The sequence below is a fragment of the Melospiza melodia genome, chromosome 1 (genome assembly GCF_035770615.1).
Source record: "Melospiza melodia melodia isolate bMelMel2 chromosome 1, bMelMel2.pri, whole genome shotgun sequence".
Lineage (NCBI taxonomy): Eukaryota > Metazoa > Chordata > Aves > Passeriformes > Passerellidae > Melospiza > Melospiza melodia.
The window spans coordinates 91,151,103-91,176,922 of record NC_086194.1 but is presented as its reverse complement, the minus strand read 5'-3'; the positions used below and the strand labels follow the sequence as shown (position 1 = coordinate 91,176,922).

Sequence of the window (25,820 nt, the reverse complement as noted above, 5' to 3'; positions counted from 1 at the left end):
CAAATGCATAGACACTATTTGTAACAGCTTTATTGGTTTAATAACTGTTGTACAAAATTGGTCTCTGAAAGATCATAACAGCAAAAATTACTCTGTAATTATATTTTGTACAGTATTTTAGCAGAGCAGGTACAATTTACTATTTTTCTGGAAAATAATGTTCTCAAAATCTGAAATAGCCACTGATTTTAAAAAGCAGCACAGTAATATTTCTTGTCTCACAGCAAGAGCCAGAAACACAAGTCTCATTGTTTTCTTAATTTCATTTAAACCAGTGACAGCACTATATGGATACAGCTCATTTTGCATCTCTACACTGCCTAACTGTAACCCTTTACAAAATATCTTCTGAACAGTAGCAATAAAAGCAGAAGGATAAAAAAGTATCTATAAGGCTTGGTGGTTTAATCCTTTTAACCAGGGTAACAGGCAGCTGACACTGTAAGGGGAATTTTGATCCCAGTAGAAATGTATGAGTCATAAAATCAAAACTGATTCTGAGCACAGCAGTCACGTTTTTCGTTCCTTGAAGAAGTCTGTTCCTTTCAACTCTTCTGGTAGATAGTCCTGCTCCACAGGTCCCTTGTACATGGGGTTGTATTTGTAGCCCTTTCCATAGCCCAGGTTCTTCATGAGCCTTGTTGGGGCGTTTCTCAGGTGCAGGGGAACAGGGGGCAGTGGTCCTGTGTGCATCCTCAGGCATTCCTTGACGTTGCCGTATGCCCTGTACACCTCTATAGACTTTGGGGCTCTGGCAAAGTACACTACACACTGTGCTAGAATCACCTGCAAACAAGCAGAGTGAAAGGTTAAATTACCTCTTTTAAGCCCTTTGGGAAAAGGCCCGTTATTCAGGTTGGTTGTACAGCATGGTAGGGATTGTTTTTAAACTGACCTCTGCCTGCTACTATAATATGAATACTTAAAACAAGATGAATTATTTAACAATACCATAGCTCCATGGTTTTCACTACTAGAAAATAACAGCTACTTTATCTATCATAGAAAAAAACCAGATAAAAATTATATATGTTCATGCATCACATTTTAACAATAAATATGCAGTGACTTCTTTTTAAACTACAGCATCTATTTTAAGAGCTACAATGTTCTCTGGTCAAAGAGGGGACATGCAGAATGAACAAGTAACTAAGTCTGTCCTGTCCTTGCAATCTGCTTCTTTTTATAGTTACAGATAGGTCTTACAGTTTGCAGAACTTTCAAATCAGTGAATTAATGAAGCATTTACCTCACACTCAGGCATTCCAATGAAGTGACAGCCTTGATAAGCAGCAACTGCTTGTGTTAAAGCCAGAGGATCTGCCAGTCCTACGGAAAGGGATCAGATAAAAGCAGGTTAGAGTCTATTTACTTCACTTAATGTATTTTTTTTAAACTATTTTTTCCCTTTCCTGTAAGGTATCCATGCACATTTCAGAGTTACTTTCTCAGATATTGGAATTCCTGGTACAATACCAAATCATACATATGATACACTCCCTCTTTCCACAAGCTTTCCTCCTCCCACAAAAAAAAAAAAAAAAAAAAAAAAAAGGAAAAAAAAGTCTAAGCTGTGTGTATGATTTAGACTGAATCTGCTGCCACACAGTGGCAGCCTGAGCAGTAGCTGACCACATACGATTCTCCTACCTTTTGAAATTAATAAAGAAATGGGGAAATATTGCTATACAGACATAGCTTCACAGGTCTCCTAACTCTTCACCCATCACATATGTGCTAAAAGTGTTGCTAGATCTACTACTTTGGATAAGTAAATAAACATGCCTTACAGCTATTAAACCTAAGGAATGCAGGTCATGGTAGGTATTCATGTGCCAGACTTATTAGAAAATCAGATATGCCTGAAATACACATTCTGTGCTGGCACAAGTTTACTGGTGACCTACTAACCAGCAGGGCTTAAAAGAATCCATATTAATATACACCAACCCTGACCTCAAACACATTTGTCTTTCCTGAAATAGGTAATCATCACAATGATACCTCATGTAGGTCTCTGCCTGCATACACAAAGTTTTTATGCCATGTGCAGCATTTCAGTATTTTGTACCTATTCTGCATATTTTGCATTTGTTTTTCAGAAGCCAGCTTTTAGAAACCAGAGAAGCCTGGCAGATCTTCATTCAACATGATTTTCCCATGTGAAATAGTACAAATACTGACCTATATCTTCACTTGCAAACCTCACCAGCCTCCTTGCCACATAGAGTGGATCCTCACCGCCCTCAAGCATTCGAGCAAGCCAGTAAAGGGAGGCGTTTTCATCAGAGCCTCTCATAGACTTGTGCAGGGCAGAGATGCAGTTGTAATGTTCTTCTCCTGTTCAGGATGGGGGAGAAGCAATACACAAAGCTGTTAGGAGGAAATTAAGTGAAATGCCTTTAAGGGAACAGAATATATTTTACTCGATTACATCAGTAAACATAAGGTGCTTTTTCAAGCTCTTTTTAGGGATATGTGGTTACAGCGTTCATTATTGTTTTCAGTGCCTTCATGGTTTCCCATGTGAATCATTCCCTAACTACATAAGCAAATCAGAGCAACTGCTGATGAAAAGGAAGTTGTTTTTTTGTAAACATTGCTAGGCAAACAATTTGGGTTTTGTAAACTAAGTGCCTTCTCTTTAAAAGAAAAAAAAAAAAGATAACCCCAGATATCTTAAGCAGTTAGGAAGAAAACTCTACATAAATAGTTTGTAATTGCCAAAAAGTACAAGCACATAGAAATAGCTGATCAATGCTTTTGGACACACACAGAGCTCTGAGAAGACAACAAGAGAAATCCAGCAATACAAGACACCACTGGATACAGTAATACAGTATTACTGTATTTTAGAAAAGCGACATTTCATATCATCTAAAACTTGAAAATGAAGTGCACAGTAAAACACGAGTTTGATGTGCTCTATAGGGGTGAGAAAAAAGGAAATGCCATGGATATACAATGATGGAACACCATACAATTTAGAAAAAACAGAATTGCAGTGCACAACCCTGGGAAACCCCTAAGAAATGCTGAGTTCAAGTGTGGACACTTGCCCTACTGCAACAACACTTGAAATGCCAGGCTTCTAAGTAAAAAGTGGGAAGACTGAAAGAATTACAAGGATTTTTTTTTTTATATTTAAGCTTAATATATTATTAGATTTGGACTCCAAGGAGAAACAGAGCTATCCCACAGATATTCTAGGGCTACAATTAAAAATAGGGAGTCAGTATTACAAACACTGAATGAGACCCTTCCTGCTTACAATTTTCCTCTGTTCAACTGGTTTTGATTCTTATGCATGTCTTTTAATCAAACTTGTAAGAGTATTTTGCTGCAATATTTCCATGTTATCTGTTTTTTTTTATTTTTTCAAGTGCCTAGCATTCCTTGGCTCACAGCTAAGTATGTGTTGTAAAGGCAACTGGCTGCATGCACAGCCATCTGTTAATATTCCTCTTCTTCCTAAGGCTAAAAGGATTTACAGCCTGAGGGCCAAATCAGAACACAGCAGTGACTTGTAGGCCCTGAAAAATAAAAGGGCTGCCTGAGTGAGTTTGGGAACCAACATCACCACGCTGCTGTAGTTGTTCCTTTTGTAGTCAGCAAGACCTCCACCTTCCAGGTCCATTGCCCTCATCTCTGCCCCTGCTGGAGTGTGATTCTGTGGGGAATTCAAGAGGCTGCTGGTGAGCACAGGCAGTCAGACAGCTATTTTTGCTAGGACTCCACACAAAGAGCCCTGGTATGCAGCCCTCACTGGAGCCAACACAAACAGCACGTCCGTGCTCCACCAAAACACTTGAGTCAGGAGCAGTAACCCCGAGCAGCTGAACTCGCATCATCCTCTTGCAAGAGGCGTCTCTTGGTCTCTTAAAAGTAAGGAAGATGGCCTTTATATCCCCAGAGGTTGCACTCATCCAGAGTTTTCTGCTGGAGGCTTTTATGTGCTGTTTGGGCTACTGTAAAATGCCGTATGTGAGGATTTCAGCTGGAGAGGCAGAAGGAAACCAGCAGATAGGTTTGGTTTAGATATATAAACCTGCAGGGAATTTCAGACTTCAGGCTGAGAAGGGAACTAGTTTTTGCTTCTTATTTCCTTCCTTACAAAATTCGTGTTGGTGACAGAGCTACAATGACAATACTTCAAGTATAGTCATGTTGCACTATCAAGTAAAGACAAAATACAGTGATGTGCATTGGAGAGAGATTTTTCATTTCTAAAATGTCTAAAAATACATTTCTAAACTGTCTAAAAATACAGTTTATAGATATCCTGCGATACCAAAAGCAGCTTAAAAAAACCTAGAACTTTTAGTAGACCTTTATTTATTAGCCTTCTCATGCTGGTTAGCTAACATATAGGTTTGGGCCTTATCAATTCAGTTGAGAGACATTCACATACCAGTTTATCTATCTCTGCTGTATCTCAGATGCCTCTTGAAATCAAAACTATGAAGAATTTTTGGAATCAAAATAAATTTTCTCTATGCAGTTCCCACAAAGGCAAATACCTCTCTGAAATAAGACACTGCACAAGAGGCTTTGTGGAAGAGAGAGCTTTTCTAGTGTCTGACATATACTGATATATAAATCTTGTTGACATATGCCCACAGATTGCTTTATGTGCTCATGAGGAGTTTTCAGGCTAGTTTAAAGTGCTGATTTAACTCAAGTAATATTGGTAGAAGATATGGGAAAAGGTCTTGTTCACTGACCATAATTAATATTTGAGCTTCTTAAACCATTTCTATTCACAAAGCAGTGGGCAAAACTAAAATCAGTCCCCATCTCAAATTATTTCTTATCTTAGGCAAAGGTAAACATCAAACTGCTCACTGATAAAGGAAAGAATAAAGCCTTGGAAGTAAGAGTAGACCAAGAGCATGGATGAGAAGACTTCTCATTCTGATCCACCAGAAAAAAACTGAGCTGGAAAAAACCATTATGGTGCAAGTGAGGTGATTTAACACCAGTTAGGAATCCAACTCCAAATAAGCCACTCCCCTACCCCAGCAATGATGTGCATGGTATGGAATAGCAACTTATTCCCATCCACAGGGCTCTAAGCTCTGCCCTGACAGCAAACCCAGGAGAGTGAGATACCTTCTCTTTTCTCCTCCTGAGAAGGTAAATGAAAAACTGTGTTCCAGACTGCAGAATAAATTAACTTCAGCATAACACATTCCCAGTGTTTACCATACATGAAGTTATGTCACCACAGAGGCAGTGAAATTACTGATTTATCTTATTAAATCAGTGCTAGCAGAGTGATACAATCTGTAAAAGGAAGGGGCAACAGTACAACTCTATTTTAAAGATCTAGTCACTGCCCATCTGCTGGTAAACTTCAATGAATTTGGTTGCTACATCATTTTTCTAAAAGGATCAAAATCTTACCAACTGCAATTAAAAGCTAAAATATTACTAACAGTTTTTGTCTCCTCTCCAACTGCAAGGGTTTCAGGCAGCTGCTGGCAGTGAAATTTGATTAAAGTTGTTTCTTTGTCCTTCCAGCTAAAATGCATAAACTATCTGCACAAAAACCTTTTCTTTACATGTCTGCACATAGATTAGAACAACAGCATAACAACTGCATTATGAATGATTTCTTTCCTAGATTACTTGATGAAAATACAGAAGAGAATGCCGAATTACATGTATTTGGCAAATTTTGCAGAAGGTTAACAAAAAAGAATGTAAAATAAAAAGTCCATATTTACTGTTTGAACACTAATAAATTATTTTGTGTTTTCTACATGAACATGCAACACATGTGTGTTGTTTCTATCATGATTAGACCCTCCACTTTAAAAGACTGAAGCATTTTATTTTAGAGGACTGTAGATCCCACCACCACAGCTGTGATTCAAAAGGTGTTAGCTAAAACATGCTACCAAAAAAAATATAAAATTTATGCAGTAGCCGCCATCTGAAAGTCCTTTGTATTTAGGACAAATGGCTACCTCTACTATGGACAAAAGTGGTCAACCTGCAGCCAACAGTCAGTGGACAACACAGACCATTCCACAAAAGAAATTCTGAAAAGACATGTACTTGGGCAACCTGCTACTGTGACAATATCGGTGTCAGGCTTTCTGGCATTTATACAACCCAGAAAAACAGTTTTCACTGCTTTCACCATTCTGAAATCTCTAACCAAAAACCCCACAACAAACCACAACAAAGATTACTGAAACAAAGAAGGGCCTGACACACTCTACCCAGACTTGATGCAAGCCTCAGGAAGATGCCATCTCTACCAGAGCAAGAAGGTGACACAGCCAAGAGTTCTGTGTGACAGTGGCCACAAGGCGACAGCAAACACACAAGGGACCTACGCTGTGCAAGAGACTTGTACCAGCGAACCAGTCAGATTTTCCACTTCCTTCTAATCATGACCTCTTCCTGCCACAGACCCCATAAAATGTTTCTTCTCCCTCCCCCTGCCTGCCCTCGACTTCTCAGCTGCCATTAGATCAGTATCTGCCCAGCTGCCTCTCCCCTGACAGTGAGTCATCATTATTTCTTTGTAGCAAGAAGGCTGCAGGCGGGCATATGTTATAACCAGCCTCAAGAAAGCTCTCATCACAGATTTTGAATAGTGGCAGTTAATGCAGCATATCAGAAACAATGGCCTAAAAAAATATTAAAAAGAAAATAAATGAGTTCTTCAAATACTGCTTGGCATAATCATTTCATACTATTCTGCACAGTCATTCAAGTGTTGCTGAAGAACCAGCATATTCATTCAAGGGGATTCACCTAATCTGACACTCACTGATTTTTAACCCTCTAACATAAAATGGTTTAGTGGCCAGCTACTGTGATGCCTAAGATTGCCAAGTCACAAATTTAGCAAGAGTGGTTATCACTCTAGGAAGCATTAAGTGCAATGCGATTTATGTGGCCTGCCCTAAGCAAGCTACAGAATTCATTACCTTAAAAAGCAACTCTAAAAATAAAGCAAACTGCTCAGGTTTTGACATAACATATTGCTGTGGATCTGAGCACTCCCAAGACTTTCAAAGGAGTAAAAGTGCAATGGAAGATATCCAGCCCTTCAAGAAAAATGTCCTCATGAAATTCTTCTGCCCCTTTCACTGAAACCCTCATAGACCTTAAATAACAAATAATTTCACCGTGCAACTAACTGTTCTCAGGACAGCAAACGGGTCTTTCAGCTAATCTACACTTCCTGGCTGAGAAGTAATTTCAAGCTCAACTGCACTGTAGAGGAAAAGTAACTTTTGGGACAAACTTCAGTACAACCACTGTTTCAGTAGAGCAGCTGGAACAAAAAAGGGAGAAGAAAGAGGAATTAGAGAAGCTATCACATTTGGAGAACATTGCATCTCAGAAACTGCATCTGTGACTCACCTGCTCGGTCATACAGGATGTGAGACCGCTGGAGCCCCTCCTTTACATGCTCTTCTGTTACCAGAATGCTATGTGCAGCACCACCTTTGGCAGAGGTGTTCAAAGGAGCGTTCCTTCCCACTGCTACTCTGGCCTGAACTGCCAGCTGGAGTCCGTTCAGCCCAGTCCTGGCATCCCCATCACAAAGATAGGCAAGCGTGCTCAGAGCTTTCTCCTCTATGTACACCGGGAATCTGCAACAGAATAACCACACACCCTTAGCCCCCATGGCACTCCTCTCCCTGCCTGTTGTGCTGGGGAAATGATGTTTCTTTACAAAGATTCTTGATGCACTGCTGGGTTTAAGAGCTGCCTTAACTTGTCCTGCAGAACCAGGGGCCCACCCTCTTCCTCCTGCTCCAGTGCCTGCTAAATACAATTGCACACAAAAAATGTAGGGCAGGAGCTCTCATCTATTTAACCCCCTTATTTTTCCTCACCTCAATAAATTCAACAAAAACTAGGTTTAGGTTTTCACCACAGCCCAGTTCTGATACAGCTAGCTGAACTTTACAAGGTTTTACTCCATCAGCATTTCACTGGTGGCAGTTCAAATTCCTTGGTGGAAGAACAGTGAAAAGGCAGCAAGCTATCCAAATGCAGGTAAGAGAATATAGTGAGTTATAAAGTCATTAGCATGATGTTTTGAACTAACTACTAACAACAGCAAGAGGTGCCATCAGTTGTTCTTTAGAAAACAACAACTGGAAAGGCTGTTTACAATGTAAAACACAGTGCATCCTACTTTTTTCGTATTGCAACTTAGTCACTGGGGTAAAAAAAAAAATCTTACTAGAAAGAAGCTGCATCCCAATACATGTCCATCACTCTTCTTGCCATCTACTGCTCCAAGTGTTTCACAAATGTGAAAAAGGCCAAATTCTAGTGAAATCACGTTCTAAATTAACAAATCACTGAGACTAGCTCAGTTGGTTGGAGCACGGTGTTGATAACATCAAAGGTTTGATCCCTGTATGGGCCATTCAGTTAAGAGTTGAACTTGATGATCCTTGTGGGTCCCTTCCAGCTCAGAATATTCAGTGATTCTATGAAGATGAGAAGACCTGAGAAATGCAGCAGCAGGATCTCTTGAGATCTTCTAGTGAGTCCATGAAAAATCTGTGAGAACAATGAAGTCCTCAAGTTTTGTCTCTAGGTCTTCACCTGCTAGGCTGCAGTCCTCACTCTTGGGACACATCCAAACCAGTTCACCTCTGCATGTTTCACAGGCACCCTGTTGGGGATTTAACCCTCAAACGTCAGTTATGTAGAAAAGGTAACATCTAAGGCAGAAGGTGTAACTGATCTGATTTTGAGACAGCAGCTAATGGAATTAAAACATGACATTAAAGGCCCTAACTGAGCCACTTGTAGTAGCTGCACTGTAAATCAAGAGTGACAGGTATCAGTAGGATTAGCACATAGGGCTTGGTGTGAGAGGCTGTTTCTTATGAAGCTCTTGTGTGTCAAATAATTAAGGATTCACAACAGCCCTGCATCTTCATTTACCAAAAGATGTGTTACTATTACTACCAGTGGTGTAGAAAAAGGCAGCATCAGGATTCCCAGACAGATGTGTCCATTGATTTTCTTTACTTGCCATCTCCTCCTCCTTAGAAACCCACTCTGCACTTGTCACACAAAAGAAAGAGACTGTAGGTTCTGGAAAAAAATTAGCAGTTCATATTTGAGTCCTCTCATGGCCACACATAAAAAGGAAGAACTAGTAGAGCTGCAATCCTAATCAACCACTGCAAGTGAAAGCTGTCAAATGTCTTCTAGGGGCAAACCCCATGCTGCAGAGAGAAGACAGGAGGAATGACATCCTGGCAAAAACAGACGCATCACATGCATCTTGTCATGACTTTTTTCCACCTCCTTATTTCCCATGCATTTGATGAATCTAGTAAAAAATATTAACACACATAGAGTGGCACTTTTGCCAGGGTGTTTCAAACACCATCTTTGAACAAGGAAGCAGAACAATGCAAGTGCACAGAGACTTAGTCAATTATCTCAAGCATCAAATTCCTTGAAAATCAGGAAGCAACATTCATCCCTCAGCACTACAGATGGGTACCAGATCTCTCATAAGCATTAAATTAAAAAAGCCAGCAAGGAAAGCAAATGCTCTTTTTAAAAAACCAGCAGGCACTACACACAGACATCCTGCTGCTAAGGCTTCCTTCAGCAGAAACAACCCCAAATATACAACATGATGAGCAAACACTTCTCACACACCAGCAGGGCATACTTGAGAGAAGATTTCACCTTCAAGGACGAAGCTCTTTGCCTGCTGGTTACAAAGAAACACATCCTGTGCTTGAGGCTTCCTCGCACAGATACCACAACTGCAGACAGTGATGCCAGTAAAGGGGAAGCATTGAGAGCAGTAAAAGGCAGGTACTACCTTGGAAGAAGTTAAGTACAGTCTTTCCCAAAAAAAGCTGAGGCCTCAAGAGCACTTTTGCCATTTGCCTGCTAATTTAAAGCTGAGTTGAATTCCTGTCTCTTGTTTCACTATAGGACTCTAACTGCCCTGTTGACTCAATGTAAGCAATTTATATAACAGGAAGTGAAACAAATATTCACAAGAAAGTATGAAAAAGCTGGTTACAAGCAGTGGCCTTGTCCATTTCCATGGTGAAATTCAGTTGTAACCTAAGGGTAATGGCAATTCCAATCCAAATAATGCATTATGTATTGGCTGATGCAGTCCATGCCTACAATAGCATGACATGCAGGATGTGATAAAGAACAACAATGAATGGAGAAAACTTCCACATACGAGCTGCTTGCACAGCACATTGATGAGAATCACTGATTGGAAATAACACAATGCTTTCCTGTTGCATAATCTCAGCTCCATACACATTTGGTATTTCAAAATAATAAAATGTCATACTCAGAACAACTGAATTGAGATTTTTTTTCTGAGCAATTAAATTCCATTTTCTGATGATTTAACTTCACTAGGCAGGAGTCTAATTTCAAAATCAGGATGGCAATTATTTCAATACCTTGGCTTCCAAAACCCACTGTTGTGTTTTACATTTTTAAGCCTATCCTGTCTTCAGAAGCTCAAGTGCCCTACTCCCTCCAGTTTATCCAACTTCTGCACCCATCAGAACCACAAGGCAGAATAACTGCCATGCTTTCTGACTTCTTTCCAAGCTCCTGATATGTTTGCAGATGGGCAATCCCATATTTTATTCAACTTCCAAAATTAACACCGAACACCCACTGGATGCCAATGGTCAATGTTGGTACCTTGTAACCAATGATACGGAGACCAAAACATAAACAAGCCAAAAGGGACGTGCTGGGATCCATCACTCACTGGGCTGAAGGTGATATACTAGCTCAAGGAGTGGAAAACTACCACTACAGGATAATAAATCCTTCTTCCAGGTCCACTTTATCACTATTCCCTTGAGACAGTTTGTGCCAAGAACCAACATGAAATGTCTGATGAACAACCCATTAAATCTACACAGCACCACAGCACTTGAACCAATGACAAGAGAGAATAAGCAGTATCAGGGAGTAAATATAAGGAAGCCCAAGCAAGGAGAACCTGTGTGATCAAAGATTTAAAAAATTACTGAGCAAAACGAGATAAAGCACTCATTGCTTCTTTCCCACATAAATCAGTACTTTCTTACTTTCTCAGTGCAATTATTCAAACTATGTTCGCTCCTTGGCAGATTGCAACACTTTTACAGGCAAATACAGTTCTTCAACTGAACTACTGCAGTGTGTTATGCACTTCTCACTACCTTACAGCATTGTCTCACCTCAGCAACTCATTTCCTGCAAGGAAATTGAATGGATATTTCAACTAAGGAAAAATTTTCAAGAAAGCATTGAACACTGAAGATCCAAAGGAATTCCACCTTCAGTGTTGTGATTTACGAACCAGTGAATTCGAAACACGCCAGAACTTTGTAATACAGCCAGTAGCAAGCTGAACTGCATGATGTCTGGGCTTGCCAACAGGAACCTGGGGTTCCTTCCATTTCCCTCAGCTGTGTGCCTTCTGTGCTATCTAGCTTCAGACACATTAATCAACCATCCAGTTTACTGTCTGACTTCAATTAGAGATACCATTCTGAGGGCAGCACTTGAATGGCAAAAATAAAAAGCCAAGAGAAGAATTTGGTTTCTTCCACCACTGACACAGTACAAGTGTAATGTATCAGTGCACACCTGGAACAGCTGGTGCTACTACTGACACAGCATAAACTGCAGAAAGCACAAGCAGTTGCAGCAATAAAAAACATCTTTAACATTGACTTCTTACTTTTCTTCATCATGATTATGTTTCTTCCTTTCTCATTTCTCCATCTTCAGTATACTGAAGACTATACTTCAGTACAGTCTTCAGATTGTAAAGACTTCAGTAAAGTACAGTCTTCAGATTTACTCAAGACTTCAGAGGCACAGTTTGATGGCAGTAATGCTGATGCAAATATAACAGAAAGCACATATTATCCTAAAGAAATCCAGTAATAAACATAAAAACTGTCAAAGAACCTTTGTGAGCCATGATGACGCAACAAACAGAAAGACATCCAAGAAGTAAAACTCACTGCTAGTTGCTCCAGCTTTAGAGCAAAAAAAGGCCACAGGGGAGTGAAAGAGAATCCAGGTGATCTAACCTTATCAGAAACCTGCACCAATGGTGGAAGTAAGATAAGAAAAATCCACAAAGAAAATCTAAGGGAACAGTTTTGGATAGAGCACACTTTCCTTGTGGAGTGCAGATGATGAAATCCATTGAATCACTAGGGGATGGCTGCATCCTTGCCAAGCACATAAGATGCTTGTAAAGGCTAAGGAAGATTCACCCTCACCATATTCCTCAAGGTAACAAGAGGGACCACAAAGAATCATCCTCTCCTTCAAAATCTCCTAGGTAAGCCATCCTGTCAGACAACTGATGTGATACAAAACCATCTGATTAACTGTGGCCAAGTACTACACAGCAGTGTAGTACTTCATACTACACTGCTGTGGCTTGGAAAGCGAGACTAACATGGGAAATGAAACCCAAAATTCAATGTACACATCTCTTGTGCCTTCCTGCTAGACCCCTGCAGCATTTTCAAAGTGGGTACACCCGATAGTTTGCGGACATGCTGCCTTACAGCTCCTTTTCTCACTCTGGTATAAAGGTGAGCACCATTAACAATCAAATAAATTGCAATTGGTGATTTCCATTTATTCTTCAGGACAGCATGAACGGTTATCTGCCTGCATCTAATGACAGTCCTGTTCCATAGAGGCAAGGGCATAAAAAGCTGAGACAGCTGCTCCTGCAGAGCAGTGGAGAGGAAATGAAGAAGCGGAAATGGTATGGACACTGAAGCAAGAAGCAGGAATCAATGAGAAATCCAAACCAGAACCATGGGAGGGTGGATGGCTTATAAAAATCTGAACTTATCAGCAACAGAGTGTAGGAATTGTAGCTCAGCACTAGACTGCATAATGAAAGGTAAGAAAGACAACTGCAACAAAACCTCCTCAATTCAAACCCCCATTTTTATTTTTAAAGGCTTGGCTCCCATGACTGCCTTTGGAGTGTGGCCCTCTCTCCCCAGGGAGAGATTTCTGAAACTGTGTTAGTCTGACAGTCTGCCTGCCAGACTTCTTTCAGTTTGATGAAGCACTGTGCTGTTTAAATCATCCATAGCTATTGGAAGGTTACAGACATGGAGAGTCCAGTGAAACCCAAACCCAAACAACTGCAGCTGAAACTATGCCTTGTACTTTAATCCTGTACAGAAAGGAAAGCCTCTGAACCCCAGTCAGGGTGTAGCCACAACCACAGCTGTGCCACTACATTAATGCTGACATGCAGTACTGCCTTCTCTTCTAAAATTCACATTACTACAACACATAAAAGCTACAAATGAATAAACCATGAGGCGGGTAACCTAAAAATAAAAAAGGAATACCTTTCCTTACCTGTCCTGACCTCAGCATTCAGGTTGGCAATTCTTTGTGCTTACATTCTGTGACAAAGTTCAAGTGGGTTCCCTCTCATTTATTTCATACAGTCTGTCAATCACCACCACGCCAATGCACTGTAAATCACGAGGAGTGCAGCCAAGAACCAACACGAAGGAAGTGTAATAGCTTGCATGTGAGTACCACAGTACCATGCATTACTCTTATTTGCCAGCCTCCTGTTTCAGAAGGCAGATAACATCTCTTGTAGACAAATCTGGATGTTGTTTTTTCCAAAACTTTAGAAAGTGTTTAATATGAATTTATCTGTCTGGACATCAAGGGGCAGAGAAAAACAAAGTCTCTCTTAAAACAATCTATTAATGTCTCACAGCAACAGTTCCTCTCATCACTGGGTATCCTAAAACACAGCACAGGACTTATCCTGCAACCAAAGAACATAAGCAGCATCACCCTCCCTGATCTCATTAAAAACAAATTCTCGGAAAACAACAAACTTCTGGCAGGCACTTCCAAATTAAGAGGGGATAGCCCATTCAGCACTTAACGGTAACATGATGCTTTTACAATCAGTAGCAAGAAGTAACACACATTAAGACATGACAAAGACCCAGATACAGGCTTCCACAGCAAATCCTCAGCAGCAGAACAGATTTAAATATCCTGAGAGGGTGAGTCAGGAGTTATGGATCCAAGTATAAAATTCTGTCCTAATCCAGACGGTGAGATTATGTTTTGGATGGAGAGAGCCAATGCTCTGAATTCTCTCTCTCCTGTCACCCCCGCCCCTGCCATATGCTGCCACTTCTTTTCTTTACTATCAGAAGTGGCTAGGGTTTCTCTTCCCACCCCCAACTGCTTCATTCTCTCCCTGGCAGGCAGTCAGCTCCTCGGGCTGTGCACGTTAACACCCCGCAGCCCATAAAGTACTCACTCCGAGCTCTTGCTGCTGCTGCCAGTGGCAGGGGTGCCGTGCTGGTCGCCCTGGCCCACAACCTGGAGCCCTAAGAACCTGACAGCCCTCATCAGAATTGCCTCCATCGCTTCGGCCGAGAGCTTCTCCAGGACGATCACCCGGCACCGGCTCAGGAGAGCGGCATTCACTTGGAAGGAAGGGTTTTCTGTGGTCGCTCCTATCAGGGTCACCGTCCCACACTCGACGTGCGGAAGGAAAGTGTCCTGAGCATGGGAGGGAAGCAGAAAAAGCTGATCTCGATCAATGACAACCTGAAACATCCCATGTGAGTAGGTTACCTTTTTTTTTGTTGCGTCTTGTGAGACTTTGGGTTCCCTGTTGATAAGACAAATAACCACACTGACAAGGCAATTAATCTGCACAGATATTGAAACGATTTAATTTCATGCACACAACACCTTAATAATAAATGACTGCACTGAGAATGACCATACCAGCTGAAAAGAAATAGGGTAAAGAAATCTGCAAATTTTGGGTTTGTGTGACTTTGGTTTATTGCATGGCAACACAAGAAATCAAGAAATTGCCTTATCAAGGATAACAAATAGTGACGCTACTCCTAAATACTTTGAATCAACCTTTAGGGCTACAATTCCCTGCTTAATTCTGTATGCAGCAAACTACAGGAAGATTACAGAACAGTTCAATTTAATAACTGCAACCTGTAGTATTCAAGCATACAGAATTCAAGCTTTCCATGGCACAACTGAAAAAACCTTATACTTAGGAAAGAAAAAAGAAAAAAAGCCCAAGTGATGGCTGCAGTGTTATCCTGAAGTACCATGCCATGACTTATTTTTTTCTTACACAGAAGAGAGGACAACATTAAAATACCCACCTTTGGCACATTCACATTCCAGACCTTTGTTAAAGGTAATACAGAATGCTACCCCCTCAGATGGAGGCTAAAATGAAGATTTGTGCAGCAAACACTACAAACATGACTTTGCAAAAAATAAAATTTCATAAAAGTATCATAACTCAGTCTTTTATTTAAATCCCTGAATCACAATAATTAAATGTTGGTTGGAAGTCAGCTAAGGAATTTAATTTTTATGTTTCTGCCAAATTCATCTACTACAAGTATTAACACTGAAATCAAAAGCCCAGAGGAAGGTATCACCTTACGGCAAAGTGGGAGATTTTACAGAAGTGCTGACAAAAGCTCTTTTAAAAAAGCAGTGTAGTACAATACCTGCTGAGATTTATTGAAACGATGGATCTCATCAATAAAGAGGATAGTTTTTCTCTTGAAGAGTCTTTTTTCATTCTGGGCTTGGCTGATGACATCTCGAACATCATTTGTCTTGGCACTTGTGGCTGACAGTGTCACAAACCTCATGCCATTCTTTTTGCTGCTGTTGGCTATGATGTGTGCCAGTGTAGTCTGAAACAGCAATAGGAGAAAGCTTTGTAAAAATCATTTCAGATACAGAAAGTACCAATTTAAAGGAAATATGTCAAGAACTAAGCTATAGATTTTGGACATAGGGGCAGTGTTGACAGTTTACAGAGTTAATATTTAGCTTTTAGCTCACGTTATTCTAGGGCACAGAAGACTTAAAAACTTCCTGCTAGAGGTAGCTGCCAATTCCTCTGCTGCATTTCCAATGCCTGCACTTTTCCATACCAGACCCTGTGAGCCTCAGTACTGAAAAGGACAGCATTGACAGCTGTCTCCTTTGTCACGGAAGAACTCTCTGCCAAATACATTTCTGTCACAGAAGACGGGCTGACTGCAATTCCCTGTGCAGTTATTTTGTGGAGCATGTGGATAAAGATGCTGGACTACCCCAAGACACTTGCCTAAGAGCTTACAGTGCAACTGCGTGTGAGAAATAAAAAGCTACAATGTTTTTAACTAAACCCTTTTATATTTCAAATACACATAAAAATGAAATTAATCAGACTGCAGTTTCTACAAAAGCATGAGAACGTTAGCATTAGAAATTGACATGTGTACTTCAAAAAATGTAACTCTTAAATCTAAATAGTTAACAGTAATGAAATGCTGACCCAGAGAAGCAAAAGGTAGCTGACTGAACAAACTGGCTGTTTTTAGTAAGCAGCTATGTTGTTTTTCTGTCCTTATGAACAACCCCTTCAAATCTAAATTTATTTATAATTTCACTTAGCCTACCAAAGCACAGACACAACCTCCACCAACCTGGGCAGATTTACTACACCAGAACATATCACAGACATGGTTTTGAGACTTTCCTTCACAACCCTTAGTTAACACAGATGTATGCCCCAAAGAGAGTGTATCTCTATTTGAAAGTACTGCTAGAGAAAACAGGTGATTCTTCCATCAAGCTCACGGTTCTAGTAGAGAAGGATCCAAAGCAGACCGAAGACAGGAGAGCCTCAGCAGATGAGGACAGGGACAGGTGCCAACAAAACCACCTCAGAAGATATTCTAAGTGCTGAGGTTAAAGCAGCAGGTGGTGTCAACCTGATCCTCTTGCAGGGAGGCTGCAGAAACAAGCACCTACCACTTGGCTACCAACAGTGTTGCAGTACCCTGCTCTGTCCATTTAACGGATTTCCTTGTCCCTGAAACCGCAACCAGCCCAAGTTAGAAAACGGGAGGCTAAGGAGAAGGATATATTGTTATTTATTCTTGCTTCAGTTTTAGTAAGGGCTTCCTGATTGCCTTCAGAAGCAGTGTCATTTCAGGTCCTGACATAAGACTCACATCCCATGTCAGATCCTTCCTCGTTTCCTGGAGCTCAATCCACCAGCCCATCCCCAAGCTGTATCATTGCACAGGACAAGACTGGAAAAACACTTGGAAAGTGTTTGCAGCAAAGCCTACAGATATTAGCAAGATCTGAGAAAATAAACAAGCAAATTCCACCCCCACCCCATCAAAACCAAAAGAAAAATATCTTTGAAACTGAGTTATCAAGTTAAAACCAAAATTCATCTTTCCTTACAAAAGGGCCTTGAATCAGAATGTAACTTCAGAGGATATATCCATGCCTTAAAAATCTCTGAAAGCACACAAACACCCAATACATCAAATTTGAGGATGAAAAAGGAAAATGTACCTTTTCCTTCTCTAAAAGTGGCAGTGGTGAGACAACAAAGAAAAAAAAATAAAGCAGCTATTCTTCTTGTAGCTTCACCTGGGCTGGTAGCTCACATTGTACCCTGGCTGTAACTCAGAGAGTTTTGTTATTTATAAAAAAAGCAGTAAAGACTTTGTTTTATACACATGCACAAGAGTCCATATTTTTAACTCTAATTTAGGGAAAAAAATCAAAGAGATTTGTTTGAAAGTTACCATTAGACCAAGAATCTACTTGAAATCTGCTGCACGGATCCCAGCCAGCAGATACCTCTCTCCCTCTGCCAACTTGTGGGTCACCAAAGGTTGCAATAAGAATAACATACATTGCTTTTCAAATGCAATGCTTGACTAGGACAGGCATGTTCACAGCCTCTTCCTTCTATTCTGCACAATCAATCATTCAGCAAGTCAAACTGCCTATCACACAGATGCAAAACTTTCCCTGGTCCTCTGAAAGACTTCCCATGAGTTCAGGATTTTTATGCTGCTTTTTTCTCACCATCTCAAGCAAAAGTCAGGAACAAGCTACAGTTTTCTCCCTCTTTGTTACTTCAGGTTACAACCTAAAGGAACACAAAACCTAGTAGAGAATTCATGTAAGCAAAGTAGCTTAAGTATGAAGGCAGTAGCACAAAACACCTATAACTCACATGCTAATTTCCTAGCTTTCCCCCATGGGCAATGTATTTAAGGAACAAGAAGAAAATTAGAAATCTGATATGGAATAAGGCAGTAGAAAATACACTGATTATCCTTCATAATCTAAAATAAATTTTGATGTTTGATTCTTACACTGGAAAACAAATCTTTTTAAATAGTGACACTGATGTTGCAATTTACTGTGAGTACCCCTGAATCAGAACCTGCATAACAGGCACAAAAGGAAAATTTAAAAAAATTGGTAATACTCCTTTTATTATACAGGTGTTTCTTATTTAGTTCATGTTTCTTTCTTTATGGGCAGGAGCAGGAATATTGTTTCCCACAAATTAAGAACAGGAGTGATCCAGTGATTCTGCAAACTAACCTTTTGCTAACTTCACTAAAAATAACACCTTACAAGGAGCTCACAGCTCCTTGCCCCTTCTAGAAACCATTCTTAGTTCATTTCTACTATGACGCCAAACTATTCAAACTCATACCTATTACCTCAACTTTTATGCTGAATATTGACTTTACTGACCTACCTGTTTAGACAAGCTAAAGCAGTGACATCATAAAAAGCTGTTCTGAAACACAAACAGATTTACCAAGAAACTTCCGAACCGCTATTCACCAATGAATAACACTTAACTTCAGCCCATTTATTTCCAGACCCATTGCACACAGAAAAAACACTCAACTACTGAAACTCTCCTTCACCATCCTGCACCTATTGCTTTGTGTCAGCCCAAATGAGAATATCCTTTCCCAGCAGCTGAAACTATCTCAGATTTACAAATAGCCAGCAACCAACCAACCAAAAAAAACCAACCCAAACAAGCAAGCTCACTCACAGCAACTATGCTATTCATTTTTCAAGGCTTTGATACAAGTTATGGATGAAACAAAAGCAACCCACAAAGCATGCTTGGCTCCACACACCTCCCACTGTCAGAGCAGAAAAGTCAATCAGATTTGCTGTTTGGTAAGCTGGGTGTTTGTACTAGGAGACAACAATTTTCTGTATACTCAGAAGTTTCCCTGACTGGGCAACACTCCTAAGTATGAAGTATTTCTCTCCTCTCTGCACTGCCACTAGTCAAAGCTCCTTCACATCCACGGCTGGAAGAAAGAGTTAAAAGCTCATACAAGCTAAGCCAGTCTTATTGATGCTGATGTTCAAGTGCTACCTGCTCAGAAGTAAGATGGTCTTATTGATTTTTGCAGCCCTGTACCAGGCCATTAAACTATGCTCACCACATTAGCTCACCAAAGTTCCTTACAAGAATGAAGAGTGGTACTGCCTAGCTCACTTCAGGAAGTGGAATTGGAAAAACCTGGGAAGGGCTTAGAACACAGGATTAGACCATATCAAGAATACTGTGAAACCCAAGGTCCTACACAGTTCTCCCAGGAAGTCTGGAAGGCTGTAGGCTCTGCCAGGCCATGTTTAGGTGACCAAAGCAGATCTGGCACAGACTGGCACAAGTGCAGCACAGCATGGATTATTCCTGAGCACAGATAATCTAGCTGGCATGTAGGTTTCCCCAACAAGTGACTTTGCTGGTTTGTTCCAGAGCAAACCACAATGTTTATTATGTTTGTGGCAGGGATGAAAAGAGACTGATAAGCCCAGTGCAAAACACAACAGGCTAGTTACACCTACAGACCTGTAGGGTCTAAGCCATGTTATCAGAGTGCTGAACTAGCACCCTGATTTTCTTTGCTGCTGTTTGACCATGACTTTGCAGCTATTTTTTGCTCTTCTTCTATTCTGGCTAGGATTTCCAAATCTTTGTTTACATGGTGTTGCCATCAATGGTCTCCCCTCACCTTCAACCCTCCCTCTGCTGGCAGCAGGGCCACACTGTGGCTGCCAAGCAATCATGAAAGGCCGTGCTCTGTTTCACTGCCTTGAGGGAGACACCAACAGCATCCTTGGATGCCACACAGGGCAGCAGCTCTCTGGGATGTAGCTCTGTGGATGTTCTCTGTGCCACACTGCGTCACAGGAGATAAGCCAGGCCGTGTCTAAAGGAAATTGGCAGCACAGCAGGTGAACATGGCCCGGGGACACTGTCTATAGAGATAAACACAATCAAAAGTAGCAGCAGTTGGTGTTTATATAAGGGCAGATGCTATTCTTACCCATCTTGTTTGGTTCCTCAAACCCCAAATAGCCCACTGAGATACTACTGGAGGAGTAAGTGTCACTGAACAAGAGACACAGTATGTGCTTTACAGCACTTCCAGAATCCAAGCCCAACCAAGCATAAACAGATGCAAGGTCATTGCATAATGTTTGTTGAAATGGAGCTGTATCTCCATTTGCTGTATTCTGAATCGTGTACTTAAATTCCAACTGCTTTATGGATACAATGGTATTTTCTCTTCCAGCGTTCTCTTCCTAGAGAGCCACCCCAAGTTATTCCTGATTTAGATTGGCATAAGCAAAACCAAGCACACTGCATTACAACACTGGTCCCTGCAAAGGAAGTGTTGCAAACACAGGTAACTGCAATGGCTAACCCATTTTTCAGAGCTGTCCTGGACTTTGAGTTTACACTACAGTAAAAAACATGATGCATTTTCAGTTTAAAATTTCATGGTAATCAATCGAAGGAACTCATTAGTTCAAATGGTTCAAATCACGTCCCAAGCTGCATGAATAAGAGAAGACAAAATACACTCAAGCAATCAAACAGCCCATTAGGTAACCACTTGAATCAGCAAAATAGGAAGCACTGAGAAGTGATGATAAATATGTGGGCACCAAAACAGGTGCTGGACTTTCTGTCTGTGTTTCAATAGGTCATTTATTGAATGCAAAGAAAGAAAAGAAACACAGGCAGTCCTAGAAATAAAATATAATGTCAGAGAAGATTTGATAGAAACTTCAAAGACCACTTACTGGGGTTTTTAATGTTTTGCACTCATACCAACATTGCATATTTTATCTTATTACAGGAGTGCACACATGAACCTCAAAAAATCATCCATGAATGCTCTTTGTCTTATCTTCTGTAAGGAGCGGGTTCATGCCACTTGCTACCTATTTTTTTCTTGTTACACGGCAGCCATAAGAGGGAATGTTTACTGTACTTAAATACAGAATGTTCAGGTTTATAAGGCTTAAACTTCATCTGTGGCAGCAAAATTATTCGGTGCTCAAGTTACGCTGTGTCCCCCCGCTAACTCTTTACTAAAATTGGTGCCCCAATGGCAGACATGCAAAAATCTAAATCCCTGTATTAAGATGCCATAAATCACAGCACAGCTTACTCACATTACACTCGGATTTATACAGGCCTTTAAAAATTTGCATAGTCAGTATGAACAAGCTAACTGTTCCTAAGTTAATAACCACGGCATCTCTTTGAAGCACTGTTTCTTCTGGCCTGAGTCTGGTCAGCTTCTTAAAAGAAGAAAACTGGCTCTTGTGTTCAACACTTCAGAGTGACAAAAGTGCAAACAAAAAGTCAAAGTCTTTACATCAGAGCACCTTGGCTTCCTACGTAATTAGGATGACAGATTCAAGGTACAAAGATCATGTTCCCTTAAAGTAAGAGGACTCAGTACAGATGGAAACTCAAAAGAAAAAAGGATCGCAACGGAAATACCCCAATTTTGTCTTTTCAATTTTGAGGATGTTTCCTTCAATATTCAAGTGCAGCTGAGGCCAAAATTGACTTGGGCAGAGCAGTTACATAGCACACATGTTTTTATTCTAGTACCTAGCTTTATTGTCTCATGATAAAAATTCTCCAAAAATACTCTTGACCTACAATAAGAAATATTACATTTATAGCACTTTAACAAGCAAGATTATTTTCTTCTTGCTTAGAAAAAGGCTGTTGAACTACAATTTTTCATAAACATCCAGATTGAAAAATATGTAAATTGATTTGAAATTTGGCCCTAATGATTTATTCCATGTTCAGTTTTTTTTTTTTTACTTAGTCCTGCTCTACCCTTTCTAAAGTATCAGTTACCATGGCATTTGGCTGTAGAAATGGAAGAAGGCATAGATGGGCTGCAACAACCAGATTCCATGGGCAGCAAGAGCCTGTAGAGGTTTAAGAAATGTATGACCACCTTACACAGCACTTCTGAATTTAGACCAACATATCTAATTATGCTGCTATTTTAGCTCTTTGATGGGCAGAGCTTAGCCTATGGCCTTGTTACTGCTGAAAAGCACTGTACTTAATTCAAGCAGTTTTTGCTGATCAGTCCAACCAGGTCCTGAGGCAGTGAGCTTACTTCTCCTCTATAGGATCTTTCAAGCTTTCAAGCCAAATATTGCTTTCTCATGGAATGTCTTCTTAGACACATTATATACAACCAACTCCAACAGTGAGAGGGATAGGCAGGCAAGAACAGATCTCCTTTTTCATCTTCAGGTCGACTACTTTGCTTGCATGTTAAATCTGTCAGGAGAGGAATTTTATAAGGACATATCCAAGAAAAGAACAGAACTTTTAGCTATTTAACTCAGACAGACATTATGATTTATGGGGAAGAAGGCCTGAGATAAAACTCTACTCTAGCACCATCCTAGAAATATTGATAAACATGGGTGAAGGGGCAAAGTTCAACTTTTTGCAGAAGGAATTTCTGGTTCAGCCAATAATGGGTGTTTCATCAGGAGCCAGCTGAAAGCAGATAGACTCAAAACTCTGCTGAGAAGGAATAACCTAGAAAGCAGAAGAGTTACCCAGTAGTATTTTTCCTCAGTGAGTAAAAATGTAACAGATGAGTAGCGGAACTGTTAGACAACTGACGAACAACAGAATTTAAACTCTGTGAAAAGCAAGCTTACTAAATACAATTACGCATAAAGCATATGGGTGAGGACGATGTGCCGTATGAAAGGAGAACGAAAGCTGTGACATTACAGGCATAAAACAGATCACCCTTTACTCAAAGACACTTATCACAGAAGGTTCCTAAAGGAGACCTGGAACACAACTGTTAGGCTCTCACAAGCTCATGAAAAAGCAACTTCCATGGTCAAAGCCAGGTGCATTCATCAGACCCCAACTCAAAGGCCACTGAAGCAGTGCCAGTTTGCAGAGACTGTTCTGCAGCCTTTGCTTTGCTACCACTGCACTTGTACAGCTTTTTTTTCCTGAGCAAAGAGAGCTTCAAGAAAAAGCAAGCACATGCTGTTGACAGAGATAACAAGAAACAAAAGGCAGGAGACCACAAAAAATATAGAAGCAAGCCCCTGAATGTGTTATTCAGAAAGAATTCCTATTTATTAAAGAACTGAATTCCACTTCTCTCTCTGGCCATCTTACTTTAGTCAATCCACCTCCCCTTTAATCAGTTTTCAGAGACAGCCCTTCTTCATCCCATCTATTCTGAGCTCTTACTTTCTGCTATTACTTTGTTATTTTAAAGGAAGTGGCAATTATTGAAGTTCAATAGTTGGTTCTCTTGAGGTGTATGTTATCTAGCCTAAGAAACCTGCTGCATCACTGCTAATGGTATTCATCTCATTCTAACACCTGCTCCTTATTTACTGTGATTGACTAGCATTATTATTCAAACACCACACAGCAACTCTCTTTTATTTTCAATTAAGTATGCTGACAAGAGCAAGCTGCTGCTCTGTCCTTAACTTCTCTGCTAAGCATCAATTGCTTCCCCTATCCCAGATTTCTCAAACATACTCTCACACAGCCAACACACCAAATTATATAAATACATAATACATGAAACTAAATGTTGTGAACACATTAGACTGACAGAGAAAGCTGTATTTTGTTTGCCCTGCCACACCACAAATCTGAAATACGTGGAACAACAGGACAAAATTCAGGCGAGATCTTAAACACTGCTCAACCACACCTGAGGCATTCCTTTGGTCCTTCCCTCACAACAACTGTGAATCCCTTCACTGCTGTGCTAGACAGTCTCTGGGGATTCATGATGGCCCCTGGTATGCTAAAGGAGGCAGGACACGAAGATGCAGTGGTCAGATCCCACAAAGACCCACCAGCCTAAAACTGGTTGAAGGTGGATGAGTGCCTAGCCATAAGCTACCTGGCTTCCAAACCAGTGCTGCCTTCTCTAAGGGGCAAGAATTCGTTGGCTAAAACAAACCTAGTACTCGCAAACTGTGCTGTATTATCCTGCTGGTTTCCTAGACGTATTTATAGATTCTGTGTTGTGGCTGTTTTTCAGCTTCTCAGCCATTAACTAAACCACAGCTTATGTTTTAGGTACGGACTTTGGAGTTACGAGATCTGAATTATCTGAAAGCAAGAGAGGCCTTGTGTAACCAAAGAGCAAATTGCATGGAGCAGGGCTGATGGGGGTGGACCAATTCTATTTTATTCACGAGGCAGGTTGTGTTTTTTTGTAATCTTAAGTGAAAACTAATGGACATCAGCCAACGTAAGGAAGCTACAAAAGAAACCAAGAAGACAGAAGGGCGAAGAAAAGAGAGAGTCCGAAAATTGGCAGGTTTTAGGTACAGCGGCCTCAAAAGCCACGTTGAAGCAGCGGCGGCCCGACCCCGCCGGCTGCGAGGGGGCCGCCCGCACTCACCTTCCCGCAGCCCGGCGGCCCCCAGAGGATGAGCGAGGGGATTTCGTGGGACTCCAGCAGGGACCGCAGCAGGGTCTGCGCCCCCAGCACCCGCTCCTGCCCCACGTAGTTCCCCAGCGTGTCCGGCCGCAGCCGCTCGGCCAGGGGCTTCCCCTCCAGCTTCTGCGCCAGGCTCTCCCCGCACAGCGCGGCCGCGCATCCATGGCCCCCCGGCACGGCGGCCTCGTCCCGCCCCGCGCCGCTCCTCTCACCGGCGGCTGCCGGACTCTGCCCGCCGCCGCGGCCCTTGTGGAAGAGGGAGAAGACGGGGGACCCGGCGGGCGGGCGGGCCTCCTCCGGCTGCCCCTCGGCCTGGCCGCCCGGCGGGGCGGCGGCGAGGCGCGGCCGCTTGCTGGGGGGCTCGGCCTCGGCGCCGCCGGCCTGCAGGCAGCGGTCCAGGTGCGCGTTGATGTCGGCGCCCGGCAGCTCCCGCAGGCACACCGGGCACTGCACCACCCGCTCGCCCTCGGCGCCCTCCGTCGGCTCCATGCGCTCCCGCGGCCCGGGCAGGAAGCGGAGCCGCCCGCAGCCCTTCGGGAGCTGTAGTCCGCCAGGCCCCGCTCCCCGCCCCAGCAGCCGGGTTTTGCTGCCCCTCGGCTGCTGAGCAACATCGCCGAGCGCTCTGGATTTGGGATCCACCTGGTTTCTCGTTGAAATATGTGAAAACGTCATTCTCTGTGGAAAAACCATCAATAAATTACTAATTTTTAAAAAATTAGGTTCAAAAACGAACTCTTGTGTTGTGCAGAATGTAGGGCAGGTTGTATTTCAAAGATGGGCACAGTAAGCGGTACCATTCGCATCCTAAATTACGACCCGAACTTGACCCACTGGTAATTCTTTCCATATTACATCTTGTTTTCTTTCTTAAAGTATATGTTTAGTTGTAATTATACACTGTGACATAATAGTTCCCAGCTTGTAAAATTCAGGTCAGTCTAATGTCAGCTGTATTAGGAGGTAAACAAGTCTGGCTACTGGCTAACAGTACCCCCAGGCTTAAAATTTGAAAGTGGCTAGTTAGAAAGTGGCCAGCAGGTCAGAAATAAAATTTGTATTTGAACTGATGATGGAAAACCAAAGGACTGCGTTTGAAGCAAAGTACTTTACAGCCTATCATGTAAACCTAGT

At 41.5% G+C, this 25,820-nt stretch overlaps 2 protein-coding genes across 2 annotated transcripts in view; one reads left to right on the top strand and one right to left on the bottom strand.

The window, feature by feature from the left end:
- Positions 1-12: 12 nt before the first annotated feature.
- On the bottom strand, positions 13-25,361 carry WRNIP1 (WRN helicase interacting protein 1). The gene is made up of 7 exons (XM_063161610.1): positions 24,651-25,361; positions 15,570-15,761; positions 14,333-14,577; positions 7,387-7,619; positions 2,185-2,340; positions 1,250-1,329; positions 13-786 (listed from the first exon to the last, which is right to left on the bottom strand). The coding sequence occupies exons 1-7, from the start codon at positions 25,359-25,361 to the stop codon at positions 511-513; spliced, it is 1,893 nt and encodes a 630-aa protein (XP_063017680.1). The 3' UTR covers positions 13-510.
- Positions 14,507-25,820, top strand: part of MYLK4 (myosin light chain kinase family member 4) — an 81,783-nt gene continuing 70,469 nt past the window's right edge. Inside the window, exon 1 of the mRNA XM_063161587.1 lies at positions 14,507-14,639. Within this exon, the coding sequence (XP_063017657.1) occupies positions 14,584-14,639 (56 nt within the window). The 5' untranslated portion in view covers positions 14,507-14,583. The remainder of the gene's footprint in view (positions 14,640-25,820) is intronic.